This window comes from Chelon labrosus (assembly GCF_963514085.1).
Source record: "Chelon labrosus genome assembly, chromosome: 6".
In the NCBI taxonomy this organism is placed as follows: domain Eukaryota; kingdom Metazoa; phylum Chordata; class Actinopteri; order Mugiliformes; family Mugilidae; genus Chelon; species Chelon labrosus.
This window is the reverse complement of record NC_140342.1, coordinates 16,747,212-16,764,364: the sequence shown is the minus strand read 5'-3', so window position 1 is coordinate 16,764,364 and position 17,153 is coordinate 16,747,212. Positions and strand designations below refer to the sequence as shown.

Genomic DNA, 17,153 nt, shown 5'->3' with positions numbered 1-17,153 from the left:
GTCGTATTTCAGGAGTGACTTACATATTTTGCATGTCACAGTAGTATGGGCTTCATCTTTAGTGAAATATTTCGTCTTCTCGGACCGTCACGTGATCAGTGACTAGTTGACATGATGTTTAAAGTGTCATGGCACAGTCTGTACAAGCCCAAATCAGAATCAGAATCAGAGAAAGGGGTAGGGTTAGGCACTTAGATTAGATAATATTGTGTTAGGATAAGTGGTTTGGGGAGGCATTATGTCAGTGGATCTTCCAATGACAAGTGAGTGAGTGTGTGAGTTTGTGTGTGTACTTGCAGACAAAATGCCCATTCTTCAACTGATTAATGTTAGAATAAGTAGCTCCACATGTGAAGTGCCTCTTACAGGAAACACTGGAACTTCCCAAACAGCAAACCCCTTCAGCTATCACCATTTTTCAAGACTCTATTTAAACAATCATCACAGCAATTATCTTTAAGAGACGCAACAGCGGCTCCGACTTTTAAGCGGTCATCCTGTAAAACTACATTTAACTTCTTTTATCAAATATATACATAGTAAAATAAAACCACCCTAACACTCATTTTGCTGCATTCAACTGATCAGGCATAACAGTGTGACCACCTTCCTAATATTGTGTAGGTCACCCTTGTACCTCCAAAACAGTTGTGACTCATCAAAGAATGGGCCTTCTGAGGGTGTCCTGTGGTACCTGGCAACAAAATGGTGTTAGTGGGGGCCTTTGGGTCCTTTGACTTGAGGGGAGGGGCCTCTGTGGATCAGGCTTGTTCCAGTGCATCCCACAGATAACTGATCCGTTTGGGATCTAGTGAATTCGGAGGCCAGGTCAACACCTTGTGCTGTTTTGTTTTTTTAGTTGTTCCTAAACTGTTTTTGTGTGTGTGTCTGTGTCAGGCTGCATCCTGCTGGGGATGGCTGCTGCCATCAAGGAGTATCATTGCTATGGGGAGTGTCATTGCTATGCCTCGGTGGCTGGTTTATGTCTTTTTCTACATGAATTTTGTTTATGAACCTCCACGTTTTGCTTCATTGTCAAATAGGACTTACCAATTATTGTTACACATTATGTCACCATCATAGTACCTGCTAGTAAATTAAATCTGATTCCAAAGGTCTTAAACCCCTACATTTCATGATAATCTGGTTCCAGGTATCAAAAGGAAATTTCTAGTTTTGCCTTCCCAGTGATTCCAGAAGCACTACCGTGACTGTTTAGCAAACAATGCTGCCTTGGATGGCACTGGAGGTAATTAAATAGGTTTTAGTCATTTGATTCCGGTCTGCCTGAAAATCATTTTCACTCAAATTTCAGACATATTACAGACTGCAGACTTATGGGCTCTCAGGCAAATGGGATAAAGTTCAACATCAAATACGGACAAGGTACGGTGCCAGGCTTGTGAAGAGTGAAGCGGTATGGTTAGTTTAAATGCAAAGCCCACTGCCCCCATTTTAGTCAGTGGGCTCGGCCAAATAGCAGAAACACTTTAGAGTTTCATTCAGTAGATTTAAACATCCTCCAAAGTGATTGTACAGTCGAATTACCACCCTCCTTTTGCTGTTTCAATATAAAGTAAACATTATAACAGTCATGGAGGATGATTTAGTGTTGGATCATTATATCCGTATTTGTTTTCACCAGTGTACCTAATGTTTTGGCAGGGTATATTTTTACAGTAGAGGACAGCATTTTAAATCCCTTTCACTTTTGTCACTATATTCATTGTTTGTGTTGAACATACAATAATGAAAAATTAATCAACAGACTCCTGAAATGGTACCCAAGGAAACAAAACTACAACGCACGTGCTCAAATATTATCGAGCAATGCATTGTGGGAATTCAAAATGGAGGTCTTTCTGTTAGTAGTTAGCCGTTATGTCCTATGTTATGTAGCCGTTCACTGTCATTAGCAGCATAGTGGTCACTCCTTTTTCTTTTCGGTACACTCTGATGTCTTTATAAAACATGGGGGTGTTGTGCTTCGCCGGCAGAGCGTTCACTTCCGCCGCTGCCGTCGGTGTTTACGCCAGAAAACACGCCGGTTTGTTTGCAACGTCTCTCCCCGGCGTCTTAGCTCCTGCAGGGACCCAGGTAAAGAGGTACACCCAGGATTCAAGGACGGGTAAAAATGACCCGGCGAAGTTTGTGTGTTATCACCTTCCGCACAGGACCCTGCTCAAAGTCCAGGGACAAGACACGAGCCCGTTTCTGCAGGGGATCATAACCAATGACATGGGGCTGCTGGAGGAGCCTGAACACGGAGCCATGTACTCACACATGCTAAATGTGCAAGGGAGGACACTATATGACATCATGTTGTACAGGTAGGAGAACACTTTAATGTGCTTAATTTAAAAACGCCGCTATATGTCGGCGCTTAAAGTTCGTAATAAACACTCAAAAAAACTTGCCGTAAAGTTATCTTGACCTGATAGTGACTTTGCCAAGTGTCCCCTCCCATCGCCTGCTTCTTAATCTCTAGTGACAGCTGTACGTGTTTAAATGCAGTGGAATTAGCTTTATAGTTTTACTCGTGTGCATATTATGTGTATTAAATAACATTTAATCCTTGAAGTAACCAAACAGGGGACACACCTGCTGATTTTGTAGTCTCATATACACCCACTTGCCAGTTCATTAGGTACACTAGTGAAAATGAGGTATCCAGTAGCATCATCACACAGACAGGAGGATTTACAGTCAGCAAAGAGGTATATATATAAAAAATATATGAGGTAGAATGTATAAAATTGCAAAGTATATATAAAATTAACAAAGATATATATATAAATGCAATAAATATGGATATGAAGATATGTGGTAATATAGATGTATAGGTATCGTGTAGTATACACTGATCGGCCACAACATTACCTCTGACAGGCGAAGTGAATAACAATGACCGTCTTGTGATAATGCAATGTTCTGCTGGGAAACTAGACCAGAAACCCCCGCCCTATAGCAATAACACTCCTTGATCCCCAGGAGGATGCAACCTGACACAGGCACACACACACACAAAAACGGTTTAGGAATGACTGGAAAAACATGAAAAACAGCACAGGGTGTTGGCCTGGCCTCCAAATTCCCTAGATCCCAAACGGATCAGTTATCTGTGGGATGCACTGGAACAAGCCTGATCCGCAGAGGCCCCTCCCCTCAACCCATAAGACCCAAAGGCCCCCACTAACAACATTATGTTGCCAGACACCACAGGACACCCTCAGAAGGCCCATTCTTTGATGAGTCACAACTGTTTTGGAGGGTGGTTTTATTTTACTATGTATATATTTGATAAAAGAAGTTAAATATAGTTTTACAGGATGACTGCTTAAAAGTCGGAGCTGCTCAGTAGGCCCATGTCCATTCTCCACTGTTTTGGAGGCACAAGGAAGACCTACACAATATTAGGAAGGTGGTCATAATGTTATTCCATGATCGGTCTATAGTGATATTTGTAAGAGGTATATATACAGTAGTAGCAGAGCAACCACAGTCTAGCTGTGTCCTCACAGGGAGACGTTGTAAAGTCGTATGTCCTAAAGGACAAACGACCTCCTCAGCCTGTCAGTGGAGCGGGACAGAGACAGCAGCCTGTCACTGAAAGGGCTTCTCTGCCTGATTATGGTGTCATATAGAGGGCGGTGGACGTTGTTCATGATGGGTCGGAGTTTATTCAAGGTCCTTGCGTCTGCCACTGATGTCCGGGACTCCAGCTCTGCCCTTACCACAGAGCCAGCCCTCTGTATCAGCTTGTCTAGCCGCAAGGTGTCCTTTTTCTTAGTGCTTTCTCCCCAGCACACCACATCACAGATAAGAGCACTGGCAGCGACAGTTTGAGAAAACATCTCCAGCATTAAACATGAGACTGTTATTGTTATTTAGCCAAGCCCACTGACTAAAACAGGGTGGTCAAAATAATAAAAACATGTGTCAGTACAACACAATAGTAATACAAACCACAGCCCCCACAATGAAAACACAGTTGAATCAACACATCTGTATTATTTAGGACAGTTGTTTAATACTATCACTTTCATGAAGTTAAGATTTAGGTTTGTCATCTAATATAATAGTCATGCATTCACAGTGTACCTAACGAACTGACAAGTGAGTAAATTTAGAATTTATTAGATTGATATCTCAATCTCCTGTTGAGTTTGTTGCTCTTTCTAGGTCAAGAAACCCGTGACGTGGGAGTTTATTATTTATTTCAAGCAAACTCCTTTCTGAAACTTCATTTTAGGTATCGTTAATAACGTTTATTTAAGTCAAGATTATATACTTGCTCTACCTTCATGACTGTAGAAATTCCCAATTTATGGAGATCTCCATTTGCATGCATCGCCAGTCATAATTTTTATATAGTCATCCAAAATTGCAGTTTTCTGGTCATAATGCCATTAGAGGCTGTTTTAGTAGTCTTACTGCTTTTTGCAATATTCAGCATTAGATTACCAATGTCTAAAATGATTTATAGTATTAAATATGTGATATTAAAATACTGACTGGAATTGTTGTTTTTCTTGGATGTCTTGAACTGAATGTCCAGTGGCAAAAGTGACAGTACTACGAAGAATGTTATGTAGATATCTATCATGTTCTTTTTCTGTAGAAAAATGGAGTAACAAATATCTGCAAAACAAATAAACTCTGGTTTATTGTTGTTGTTGTTTGCACATGGACTCTGGTAACGACATATGTTTCACATCACAGTTCGACCCAAGGTCAAATAACCAGAAAAAAAATAAGTGAAAACAGCAGTGTGGCATTTCATGGTGCATTTTTTGGTGTTTCGTTTCAGCCTGAAAGAAGCAGAGGGGGGACACGGCGTCTTCCTGGAATGTGATAGTATGATTAAGGACTCGATCTTAAAGCACTTGAAGGTGTATAAGATCCGTAGAAAGGTCACCATTAGCCCCTCTCCAGAGCTGTCTGTGTGGGCGGTGCTTTCCCAGCAAAACAACTCGGGTCAAGCCGCCAGTAAGCCTGAGCTTTCTTCCCATGGAAAAGCACTGGTATGGGAGGCTGATCCTCGAACTCAACAAATGGGCTGGAGACTGGTGTTGCACAACCAAGTTGATCCCTTGGACATCATTGCTGCATGTGAGAAAGGAGACACAGAGGATTATCACAGACATCGCTATGCAATAGGTATTAGCAGTTAATTACAGTACATGTAGTTTTTATTTGAAAATAAATCATTTGGGAAGTGTGGGTTTGTATTAACACGTGCTCTTGAAATTTCGTGACAAGTTTTGTTTGTTTCCTCTGCTGTCATTGTTGTGTAGGACTTCCCGAGGGAGTGAAGGACCTTCCTCCTGGGGTGGCACTACCTCTAGAATCAAATCTCGTCTACATGCAGGGTATCAGCTTTAGCAAGGGCTGTTACATCGGCCAGGAGCTCACAGCCAGGACTCATCACACGGGGGTGGTTCGGAAACGCCTGATGCCAGTACGCTTATCGTCTCCAGTCCAAGACCTGGAGGAGGGAGTCGCACTGCAAACGCAGTCAGGCAAGCCAGCTGGGAAGCACAGAGCAGGGGTAGGAGAACTGGGTCTGAGCCTGATCCGTATGGCTCATGCCAAAGAGGTGTTGACGCTCAAATCTTCTGACGACACCACATTGACACTTGAGGCCTCTGTGCCCGACTGGTGGCCTAAAGATGAGAAAACCAGCTGAAGAGAAGTAGGTTTTGTAGCTGCCTAAAATGTGATATTCATCAAATCTGACAGACTTCTCACAGACAGAACCCCGAAGTACACTATGTTACACTGTCATTGCTCAACAGCTGCGTGGCACTGATCCATGTTTGTGGATTCTTTTGCTTTGTCCTACTTTAGAGTGGTTTTACTACATTGTGAAAGTATTATTTATCACAGAGCTTTGTTTTTAACATATGTATAGATCTACGCAAAAATATATATGAACCATTGTTTGTTATTCAATAAATAAGCCAAACACAAATACACAAAGAATTCCTACTGTTGTTTTTTATTTATCCACTCAGTGCAAAACCGAAATGCAGACATTCACAAGCAACATTTATGATTGCCATTCTTCTCAAGCTAAAGGTGTAGAAACAACCTTATCTCTTCACAAATTGGCACTTTTTGTTCAAGCTATTCCCAGGTGGCGACAACATGGAGACACTGAAAATACTGTATTATTCCTGATAAAGGAGATGCTGCCCCCTGGTGGACTGTATGGCGTCTCGAATTTGCTGTAACATGGTTTCCGGCTGTAAAGTCAGCGCTGAATGATCGAGCCGCTTAAAGTCTTCATTGCACAGCAGGCATTCAATTACGTGGGCCACTCTTTGTAGGTCGAAGGCAGCATGGTAAGGTCCAAGTGTGGTGAGCGTCTCTGAAAGGTGCCGTGAGTAATCGGAGGATTCCCCAGAGGAGCAAGCATTCAGGAAAGACATTCGGTTGTCAGCAATGATTTTCAGGAAGGAGGCGAATTCCCCATAATTGATACCGGAGCAGGCCTTCATGATGACCTGAAAAGAGACACACCCAACAATCATCATTATATTGTATACATTCACTACAGCCGCATTGGACATGCTGACCGAATAGTCTTATGTGCATGGTACCTGGCAGTGCTGATGCCATGAATCCATCGTGTTTCTCCACTCGTCTATCTCTTTTTGAACAGATGACAGCTCATTCTGAAGAAACTGCCACATGATGTCAATGTTGCAGCCATTCAACCAATTATGATTAATGGAGATGGTGTCTTCCTTTAAGAAAGAAAAAAAAATCAAGCTGATATAAAGTGCCATAATTTGCTCAACTGCTTACACATCCTGGCCTACACAGTCCTTACCAGATTATAAACTTGATGATGCCAGCCGCTGGGCACAAAAATGATTTCCCCTGCCTCTTGAATAATCTCAAGAGGCTGGCAGGCTTCTTCGGAGTGAGGGTACAGGCCTGCGTCTCGAAGTTCAGCCGATGTCACATCGTAAGGTAGGTTCCCGTGAGTGTCTCGTAAAAAGTCCTCCTGACCCGGAGGATACAGGAGCCACTTCTTCCTGCCACAGATGTTTGCAGACCAGCTGTAGGAACGGAAAACATCAGCGTGGAACGGGGTCCTGGAGAAAATAAACACACGGGATTGTATGAAACACCAAAAACGGTTGTTTGATCTGCTGACTTTTTTTACTTTCTAACAATTATATTTAATTCTTCCTACCATGAGCCTTTAGGCCCCATGTAGATAAATCGGTAGTCATCCACTTCAAGTGTATCCCAGTATTCATTAAGCCAGTCAGAAGAAAAAAAGACTGGTGTGGTGTAAACATTGTGTTCTGGAAAGTCCCTGCAGAGAAATATTAATATTATTAATAAATCATGCACATTTTGGCACTGTGAATACATGTTTAACTCAATTAGTGATTCATTTAATACCTTGACATGTGCCAGTCTTTAAGATAGAGGCATCCTTTGGGTGAGGAGTGTCCATTCTGGATGTATTCCTTCCAGTAGTGTATAAATTCTTTGAAAGGCATAACTTGTTTAGGGTTGGCGTTATATTCCTTTGCATTGCAATTTGCAACAGGAACTGGAGTTTCATCTGCGATACAGCAATAACAGCAATAATTAAACGTTTATGACACCAGTAAATAATGAGGCAATAATTCTATAAAGATGTGCAGTAGTTGTTTAAAGGCTTATTTACCAAACTCTTGAAGCAGTTTCTGGAAATTAGGTTTCCCCTCCTCAGTGACCCACTGTTTTCTACACTTCCAATCCTCTGTGAACCTTCTTGAAAACATACACGGGTGATTGGGAAGCAAGTACTTCCTGAAAAACTTTGAGTAGCTCAGCTCCTTGTCTATGTAATCTAGGAAATGTGAGGACCAAAACTGCTCATAAGACTGCCTCGGTATTTTGACAAGGCTGCTGCAGTTGCGGTACGCCTCCCTATCCATGATGGTAAACACCACCTCGGCTAGCTAGTTAGCAAGGTTAGCTGTCACGGTTTACACTGCAGGCAACGGTAAGCAAAAAAACCTAACGGGTGGTGTGCGGCTGCACAGCGGGCGTCTTCTCACATGCTCGGTTAAATTTGGTTAAACCTGGACACGCTAGAAAACCAACATTATGGTATAAATCATGTCCCTCTTAATTTGATAAAGGGTCGCACGATATGAGTGCAACCAGAAGACTGTAGCCTACAGTCTGTAGGTTATGGTTCCTCAACGACGGACATAAAATGAAACGCGCTGTTTATGTTTCGTCATATATATATAAATACTAACATTATATATTTTTTGAACGCTACACGCAATTTTTTACTAAACCAGAAACCACCGCCCTAGCTGACTAATTATTTCACAAAGACCTTGCAGTGATACTGTTTTGTGACAGCAGAAGTTTCCAGTCGGACAGTAAATACAGCCGTACTCACGGGAACCGTTACTTCCGTAATAAACATCACAGAGAAACTGAGAAGGCTACAAGGTAACGTAATGCTAAACCCGATGTTGTTGATAAATGTGGCGTGGGGCGGATATAATTTCATCAAGAGGAAATAAAAAAAATATGTTTTTAATGGTTATGACTTTACAATGACGCATTTATAAAGCTAACTAGATAGCTAAACTGCTGGTGTAAACGCCTAAACTGAGCTCTTGTGCTGCACGGATTATACTCTGAAGTGAGTTTGTTCACCAGCAGGACAGAGGGGGATAACTCGTGATGTAACTGTAGATTAAAGCAGCACTAGTGTTTGCATGTGTGTGTGGTATTTATGTAACACTGAAGCCCATTTGCCCCTCTTCCAGGCCAGTCTGCGTATCTCCTTCCACAATGAGCCGGGACGTTCCCATCCACAGCTGGCCTGGCTCCTACTACATCAATAGTGAGAAGCGGTGGGAGAACGGGACACTGTCGCTCACCAGAACCATGGTGCGCTTCGTTTCCAGCCAGAGTAAGGAGAGTCTTGCCAGCTTTCGCCTCTCCCGAATCATGGAGATCAAGATGGAGTCATCTAGTTTCATCTTCAGCACTCTCACAGTGCTCGAGGAGGGCAACGTGAAGCACTGGTTTGGCTCCCTAAAGCCCAACAGGGTGGTGGTTTATAATGTGTTGGAGCATTTCTGGAGAGAACGCCTTCTTTCGCCCAGCTCAGAGGCCCGAGGAGCTGAGTCTCACCCCTCTAAAGGGAGAGAGCTGATCAACCTGGTGGCAGGGGCCCAGAGAAGACTGGAGGACACTGGCAGAGTCCTCAGCCATCAGGGAGAGCAGTTTGACAATATGATGGAGGGACTGGAGAAGATTGACTCTGACTTGGGGGTGGCTGACAAGTAATTATCTTAATATCATGTTACTTATTGAGACTTTCATGCTGTATTTATGTTGTTAACTGGAATGCCAGTGGTAACATGAATTCCTCCTGACGCTGTCTACTCTGTCTTGCAGACTTCTATCAGAGCTGGAGTCTCCTTCCTGGTGGCCTTTTGGTAAACTGCCCTGGAGGATTCAGCAGGAGGCCAAGGCTGAGGATGCTGCAAGGGCTGCAGCTGCTGCTGCTTCAGCAGGAAGAGGGTCCAGTAGAAATAAGGTGATCTCAAGCATCCCAGCAGTAGTTTCCAAAGGTGGCGACTCGGACTTGAAGCCTGGATGTTTGTTGGTGCTGGTGTCCTCTCTGGAGGTGCGAGACACAAACTGCCAACTCCTTCACCGTTTTGAACGAAGTGAAATTGATGAAATTAGGGTTCACAGTCCCTATGAGATTACTGTCAGACAGCGTTTTATCGGGAAGCCCGATATATGTTACAGGTTCCTGTCAGCAAAGATGCCCGAGGCATTGTCAGTGTTGGAGATGCAGTACAAAAAGAAGGTGGAGTTCTCAAGTGAATACACGTCTTTTAAGGCAACTCCACTGTCATCTCCTTTTGACACAGAAGGGAAAAACTGGAATGAAGGTATGGAACAGATTAAATATATAAATACAATCATATTTTAATGCACTTTCCAGACATGGCATAAATGTGACCACTAAGTGGCAGTAAAGACCTATGTTTCCACCTCTATATATTTATAAGTCTGTGGCCACATGTAAAAACATTTCATCATGGTTGTCGGTGTCTCTCCTTGACCGAAATGTATTTTGATGAGTCACTTTGCCCCGATTGCCTCAGTTGCTGTACTTTGAGAACCTCATAAACAACATATGCACTCTGCACTTTTTCACCATGTCCGCCCATGGAGTCAGATTTGCTGCAGAAGTGCCAAGAGACAGAACTCCCAGTGGAGGTCCCAGCAGGAGAGCTGTCCCAGTTGCAGGTGCATGTCCTCCAGCCATCTGTCAGTCAGGCTGAGGCCCAGGAACTGAAACAGGTGAGAAAGCTGGATTCCCATTGCCTGTGGAAAAATATGACTGCACTATTGTGACTGTAAGATTTTTTTTTGTGTGTGTGTTTATATATACAAGGCAGGCGATGCAATGAAAAGCCCGCGCGTGTAGCCAGCAGACTGCCCCAGTAGTGTTAGCGGCTATTGTGAACAGTCCTATGTTTCAGCAACGTGTATTTTGATATTTCCATTCCAAACCACACTTCACTATAATGATTTTTATTTTTCATCCTGTATGTTTAAAATGTTATTTGGTGGGACCACAAACCAAAGTCCATCCTGCTTTTAAGAGAGGAAAAGAAACATGGTCAGTTATTTGGTCAGACTGTACAGTGTCTTTCCATTCAGAGCCTCACGGCACCGAGAGCTGTTGCAGACATGGTCTGTGGTGGCAAAACCTACACAGTGACGCAAATTCAGACCTATGATCCGGACAATTTTTTATTTTATTTTTTATGTGTGTGACTCACTATCACAGGTTGCTTAGACTATGATACTTCATGTAAAACCTTCAGCAAGCAACTGTATCATGCTATGTTTATATCATATAAGAAAAACCTTTATTAGTCCCGCAATGGGGAAATTGCAGACAGATATACAGGCCTGAGATTAATAAATGGACTGAATAGCATCAGATAGCTTACCTTATGCATGGTGGCCAATCAAATGCTTAAAAATATTTAGATAAATACTTGAGTTTTAAAATCTCCTAAAGATGTCATGGTAGATATTTATTATTTTACACAATCCCAAATAAACATTTCTGATAAGGATATCTACATTTTACTTCTAAGTCATGCTTAATTATATAAAAGTGAAGAATATAATTAGAAAATTGTGGGACAAAAGACAAACACCGGCCAAAAATGGTTTCGACTTGGAAGAGGTGACAAACACTGAGCGTTTGCTTGCAGCCGTATGTGACTTACCTTTGTTGTAGTGTTTTCAATTTAAAAGTCCCTTTTCCACTATTATTTCCATGTCTGCACACTTCATGAATGATATCTGTAATGACTCATTGTTATACCAAAAAAATTCTGTCACTTGCAGCACGTAATAACAATAATCAGCGGTTCACTAAATAATCATTTCTCAAATAGATTTATCAGCGCCGTAAAAGCCCCGGGGCCATTCATAAAGCTCAGCTTGCCTATTGTGTTTTTAAAAGGCGTATTGTCTGCAACTGATAACGCTTTATGCATTTTAACGGCTGCCAATTTTGACTTAATGCTTGGCTTCTGTACACACCCTGCTCTTAATGTAATTCATGTCAAGATTAGAACCTCCTAAGGGGCAGCATGTTCAGAGTTTCACGTCCTGATTTAAGTGCTGTTGCAAATATTACCCATTGTCCCAGGATTTTATGCAATTACTGTTTGAAGTACGCGTACAGTACAAACTGGGTCACACATAAGAACGGCTAAGGTTTTATAATTGAGCGTACTGCATGCACTTATAATACAAAATCCTGAAGTCACGTCATTAATTCACAAGACATTAGGAATTTTAGCTCATATATTTTTGCTAGTAGTAGCCTAAATGTTTAATTTTCAGGGGTTCTACATGACTTCAGTCCCCTAGCCACTGTATAAGCAGAAGCTAAAAATATTAAACTTCTGTGTTTTCCCCTGACACATCAAAACTCCTGTGAATGTTAACTGCAAGGTGTGATTCAGCCATGTCACTCCCAGTTTAAACTGTAAAGTCGCAGACCCGAGTGAGCGAATACAGTCGGTCGCTGGCGTGCTTTGACATACTATCTGTTTTTCAAACTGCTGCCTATTGCTATTGCTGAAATGCCCACATAAACCAGCCAGTGAAAACTGACATAATGTCAGTGTGGGAGCATGTGTAGTGTAACGCTAGTTTAGAAACCGTGGCGGTGGGATGTGAAATGAGTGTTTATTAGGCTTTGCTTGGCACATCGCGGTATATTTAAGCCGTTCCATCAAGCATAACTTACACAGCTGTTAGCCCGTGGATATATAGTGACAATATTCCTTAAACCTGCTGAAAGTAGAAAACAAACAGTCTGGTATGATATCAGTGATCCCAGGAGACAAGCCAAGGCTTCTCCTTCAGTGTTTTCCCAGGTTTTATCTGCTGCATAATATGAAATATAACCACATGTGCAGCATGAATAGCTATTATTGCAGTAAGGTTGGTGTTCAGTTGTGGTGTAGCCTTTTAAATTTGCAGGCGTTAAATAGCAGGGGGATTTCTTTGTGCCTGTGGTGGAGGAACCATTCACTAACTTTAAGTCCAGCACTGAGAATGTTACAAAGTAAAAGCATCTAGGTATTATCATCAAACTGTGCTTAAGGAGGAAAATTAAAGAAACATTTACTCTGTGGCTTTAATATTGTTATCCATTGATTATTATTAGTCAGTAATTTATAACTTCATTGTTGTAGTTGGTTGAGGCGGAGATATTTTGTGTATTCAGTTACATTTAATGATTATTTTCATTGTGGATTCATCATTTAGACGTTCGTCATATGATTTATGTGCAAGAATCTTCATTTGTAAAGTTAACTAAGCCTGTCAGATAAATGTAGTGAAGTAAAAAGTCCCCTAACCCTGTAATTATTGGAAAACAAATTGGAAAAGTGTGTGCTCCTCTGTATGCGTGTACTTCACTGGCCCGCGCGTGTGTGTGTGTGTGTGCAGATGCTGATGCAGCTGAAAAACCTCGCCCTGGAGGCGGAGACGGAGCTGGAACGGCAGGATGACGCTTTGGACGTCCTGACAAGCTCAACGGACCGATCCACCATGCACATAGAGAAGCACACCTGCCGCATGAAAAGACTGCTGTAGTCCTGACAGCTCTGGAGACACGCGTGGTCACCAGGTGGTCCCTGACGACGAATGCACTGAACGCCTCCTCGTAGTCTACACGGAACAGGTACTGTGGAAGAACACTGAACTACAGAAGAAGGGACACGTGTGTATAGTCTTAGAAATTAGGAGATTTTAGTCGTCTTTAACGGAGTAATTGCATGGGTTCAAGTGCATTGTCAGTGATTTCTGGAAAGTATCGCAATATTCACACAACACTAAAGATATTCACCAAAATTTGCACATCACTGATTATGACTTCACATAAGAACATGTGTAAGAAGACAATGGTGTTTTCTTTGTATAGGAAGAAGGTGATATAAGTTAACCCTAACATCATCTTTCATCAGCTTATTTGTACGAATTAAAACATGTCAGTAACGTAAATCATGAAGAGGTCCGAACGCATGTGTCACAACCGCAGCTAGCATTTCACGATCGCAAATAGTGTCCTTGCATTTTGGTAATAGAATAATGAAACAATACGCTTGAATCACCTCTTGGTTAAAACTTTGTGGAAAGGATTTCCACAAAGTTTTAACCAAAGGTTTTCAGATGCACCCTGAAAACTGACACATAGGTGCTGGTATGTGACCGTAATGAACAAAGGAAATCAGCCCTTAATCATTTCAACTCTTGGTAATGGAGCCTATTAAATCCTAATGAAAATATTTTAGGTGGGAAGCCGATGAGGGATCATATCCATGTCAGAGCCCTAGTGAGTCATACTGTTGTGTCACTTGACTGGGAACTCGGGAGCAACATGAAACCTCCGCGCATGACATGTGCTCCTGGTGATGCCAGCAGGTGAAATCTGCGTCAGATCTACTGAAGCAAAACGCACACTTCTACAGAAATGTAACGTTAACAGCCGTTATTGGTCCTAAATGAATTTCCTCATCCTCCCTTCATTCGATTTCCGTAAAATTAACTATTGTTCAACATTTCAAAGCTCCGCCTCCAGCATGAGCCGCTCAGTCCTGCAGTCGCAATTGTTTGAAGTACAAACTTCAACACAGCTGACTTTGAATATAAGTGCCCCCACCTGCATAGGGCGCTACAGAGTAGAGTAAACCAAGATTAAGCTTCCGGTTCCACGTGTGTCAGAGGAGACACCGCATCGGAAGAACAAAAGGAACAATAAGAAAGAACAAAGAAAATATGCAGTATATACAGTCTGCACAAACTAATTTCAAACAAACTGCATATCGTTTCCATAGGTTCAATTCCACCGACTGATGTAAGAACGAAGGATAAACCTGATTTGAACTTTTGAAAGTTTTCCAATAAACCATCGTCTCACTAATAAATCATTCATACTTCAGCCATACTTTCATTTTATAAGCATTTCTGTCCTGTTGAGAACTCGTCTTTCTCAGGTCCTAGCTGTCACTCATCCTCTCTCGTTTCCCTGTGGCTTAATGCGGCATGTCTCAATATTACTGCTTTGCCTTGCGTCAAGTAAAAACATCCCATCAGTATCAATATAGAGCAGTAGACTATATAAATGTTCAGCTAAGAAAACGAATACAAAACACTCCCTCTTGTTCTTTTTAAATATTATAAATACTTAAATGTTAAGATCCACATCTACTGTATACGCCTTGCTAAGAACGGTTACTACTCCAAATCTGTATGAGCTGTAAATGACTCTACTACGAATGGCACGTGTATTGTAATTCTATTGTGGTTTGTTGTCACTGTAAACTTGTAATTAGCATTTAGTTCAAACAAAAATATCTGTACAGACATTAAAAATAACCTCAGTGCTTATTTTTGCTGATGGAAAATTCATTTGCAGGTAAGTGATTTGCTTTAAAGTTGGAGCGCGGGACTTTTGCACATGAATTAATACTCATTACCTTGAAGCGCCCGCAAATGACTTCACGCGAAGCTGATTAACCCAATGAGTGATAGATGAATGAAAATCTGTTTTCTGTGGCCACATTCCCACGTTGTCGCGCCCGTAGCGATGCATTTCACTTCAACTAGCTATTATTATTCTTAGAAATTAAAGAGGGAATTGACTGGAGATTGGCTAGTCTACATCGACTAGGAGTGTGGTGGATATTAAGACGGAAAAACTAACAAAGGGACTATGAACTCATCGTCTCTGGCAATCAGGAACAATGGAATAGAATCCAGGAAGCGTCTAAGATAAATTTATGATTCTCAATATATAAAAAAAAACAAAAGAATTACAGCCTAACAAATAAAACAAAACGCAGGTTCACACAGCTTGGTGTTGTTGTTTTTTTACCCCGTGGAGAGCACAGAAAAGAAAAGAAAAAAACAAAGGGACTGTGTTACTCTCACTGCCAGCAGGGGGAGACAAAAATTCCGCAATGTGGCTTTAAATATAACAGAAGTCCACCTGTGTTGTTATGTTACTGTTTGCAATGACTGAATTCCTTTTTTTTTTTTTATCAGCTATTAAGTCATCACCATGTAAAGTCTGTAAAAGAGTCTTATTTGCAATGAAATTAAAATAAGTTAAATGAGAAGTTTGGCTATTCACTTTTTGAGGGGGTGGGTTGGAAGCTGCTATGAACGCCGGACCGCTGTGTTTGTGAAAAGGTTTCTGTTGCAGCTCCGTCACGGACCATGAACCCGCCAACAATCATCCACTGCATTTTCCTTTCTGCTGAGCATTTTAATGTCTTTGAGCTTGTTGTTTTGATTCACGTTGCCGTCAACAGCAATTTTGACAGTTTTTCGTCACCAGAAAGCACATAGATGTAAACCAGGTAGTAAAAACATTTTTTTAATGCCTACCTGTTTGAGTCGACTGGCCTGGTATTACTTTCAAATGTAAACTGAAGGTATTGAACCAGCGACTTACTGGAATAATCGTGTTATTGCTATTAAAACGAAAGAAACCGAATTATATTGACTTCAAAACATTAAAATTAGGTTTACAGACATGTGCAAAAATGGTGACACTGTCAAAAACCTGTTTATCATCATCATCTTTCCTTTGACCAAATAGTTCAATTGAAGCTTAGATCCACAATTTTTACAAATTAAACCCACTGCTCGCACTTGAAGTTAATGTTAAGCAAGCAAACATACAAATAAAGTAATTGTAAGTGGCTGAATGCAAACCTTGGTTGTTGGCTAATGTTGCTTTACCTCAAAATGTGTCCTAATTTCCCCCGAGATCTTTTCACTGTCGATTGCCTTTACAGTTACTGATCAATGGGGAAGCAGTGAAATAATAACAACTTGTCAGATTCCCTACATTTATATGACTTGAAACACAGCAATACAACATTATCATCGCACCCTGAGCGTGACATCAGGGGAGAAACGGCTGCTATGTATAGAATATTGTCTGTTATTTTGAGAAATACCAAAGCCAGCGAAATTAGCTTCCTGAATTGTAACCAGGCTTTAGTCTTTAGCAAGAAAGGCTCCAGGCAACGCCCCTCGTAGTCAACTCCCATGTGACAAATTGCAACAGAAAATATCAAAACACACGCAAACTAGAAACGGATGTTAATTACGGATTCAGCCGCTGTGCATGCTGTGGTGTGGAAGTGGGTTACTTCTGTGCCCTCTACTATTATAACATCCTGTTGGCACTGGGACTGTTGGCATCAGCTGACCCCCGCTGTTGGACAGCATTCAACAGAAGGAGGGACTACTTCATATCAACAGTAGACCAGATTTGATTTGGCAAGTGGCTGAGTGCTCAATTATGAATCAGGAAGACGTCTAACATAAAGGGGTTTGAAAGAAGACCGACAGCCTCATTCGGCGCCGTGGTCCCAGTTACCGTGAACTTATCACTCCCATTAAACACAGCCCGCCGTGAAAGATGTCATATTGAAAGCGCAGAGCACAGTACACAAGGGGACGCCTTCGCATGACATTTTAAAGCTTTCTCGTCGCGCGGCTGAATATGTTTTCACTGTGGGATATTTATTTTTGTTGATTTC

The 17,153-nt window shown here is 41.6% G+C and overlaps 3 protein-coding genes across 3 annotated transcripts; 2 read left to right on the top strand and 1 right to left on the bottom strand.

Annotated features, from left to right (window-relative positions):
- Positions 1–1,765: 1,765 nt before the first annotated feature.
- Positions 1,766–5,975, top strand: iba57 (iron-sulfur cluster assembly factor IBA57). Its single transcript, XM_084546408.1, has 3 exons — positions 1,766–2,330; positions 4,811–5,160; positions 5,298–5,975. Exons 1-3 carry the CDS (start codon positions 1,972–1,974, stop codon positions 5,687–5,689), a joined length of 1,101 nt encoding a protein of 366 aa, XP_084402534.1. The 5' UTR covers positions 1,766–1,971; the 3' UTR covers positions 5,690–5,975.
- Positions 5,976–6,165: 190 nt separating this feature from the next.
- On the bottom strand, positions 6,166–7,968 carry jmjd4 (jumonji domain containing 4). The gene is made up of 6 exons (XM_084546406.1): positions 7,694–7,968; positions 7,423–7,588; positions 7,208–7,333; positions 6,839–7,106; positions 6,606–6,752; positions 6,166–6,509 (listed from the first exon to the last, which is right to left on the bottom strand). Exons 1-6 carry the CDS (start codon positions 7,944–7,946, stop codon positions 6,174–6,176), a joined length of 1,296 nt encoding a protein of 431 aa, XP_084402532.1. The 5' UTR covers positions 7,947–7,968; the 3' UTR covers positions 6,166–6,173.
- Positions 7,969–8,455: 487 nt separating this feature from the next.
- Positions 8,456–15,710, top strand: snap47 (synaptosome associated protein 47). Its single transcript, XM_084546407.1, has 5 exons — positions 8,456–8,478; positions 8,802–9,323; positions 9,439–9,944; positions 10,235–10,359; positions 13,045–15,710. Exons 2-5 carry the CDS (start codon positions 8,827–8,829, stop codon positions 13,189–13,191), a joined length of 1,275 nt encoding a protein of 424 aa, XP_084402533.1. The 5' UTR covers positions 8,456–8,478; positions 8,802–8,826; the 3' UTR covers positions 13,192–15,710.
- The last annotated feature ends 1,443 nt before the right edge of the window (positions 15,711–17,153 follow it).

What these genes read in the sequence shown, in the direction of transcription:
- iba57 (XM_084546408.1), top strand. Translation starts at nt 1,972, where the DNA reads ATGGGGGTGTTGTGCTTCGCCGGCAGAGCGTTCACTTCCGCCGCTGCC. An exon ending in TATGACATCATGTTGTACAG is followed by an intron (nt 2,331 to 4,810) that starts GTAGGAGAACAC and finishes GTTTCGTTTCAG; the next exon opens with CCTGAAAGAAGCAGAGGGGG. An exon ending in CAGACATCGCTATGCAATAG is followed by an intron (nt 5,161 to 5,297) that starts GTATTAGCAGTT and finishes ATTGTTGTGTAG; the next exon opens with GACTTCCCGAGGGAGTGAAG.
- jmjd4 (XM_084546406.1), bottom strand. Translation starts at nt 7,946, where the DNA reads ATGGATAGGGAGGCGTACCGCAACTGCAGCAGCCTTGTCAAAATACCG. An exon ending in GAAACTGCTTCAAGAGTTTG is followed by an intron (nt 7,589 to 7,693) that starts GTAAATAAGCCT and finishes GCTGTATCGCAG; the next exon opens with ATGAAACTCCAGTTCCTGTT. An exon ending in CATGGCATCAGCACTGCCAG is followed by an intron (nt 6,510 to 6,605) that starts GTACCATGCACA and finishes GTCTCTTTTCAG; the next exon opens with GTCATCATGAAGGCCTGCTC.
- snap47 (XM_084546407.1), top strand. Translation starts at nt 8,827, where the DNA reads ATGAGCCGGGACGTTCCCATCCACAGCTGGCCTGGCTCCTACTACATC. An exon ending in GACTTGGGGGTGGCTGACAA is followed by an intron (nt 9,324 to 9,438) that starts GTAATTATCTTA and finishes TCTGTCTTGCAG; the next exon opens with ACTTCTATCAGAGCTGGAGT. An exon ending in AGGCCCAGGAACTGAAACAG is followed by an intron (nt 10,360 to 13,044) that starts GTGAGAAAGCTG and finishes GTGTGTGTGCAG; the next exon opens with ATGCTGATGCAGCTGAAAAA.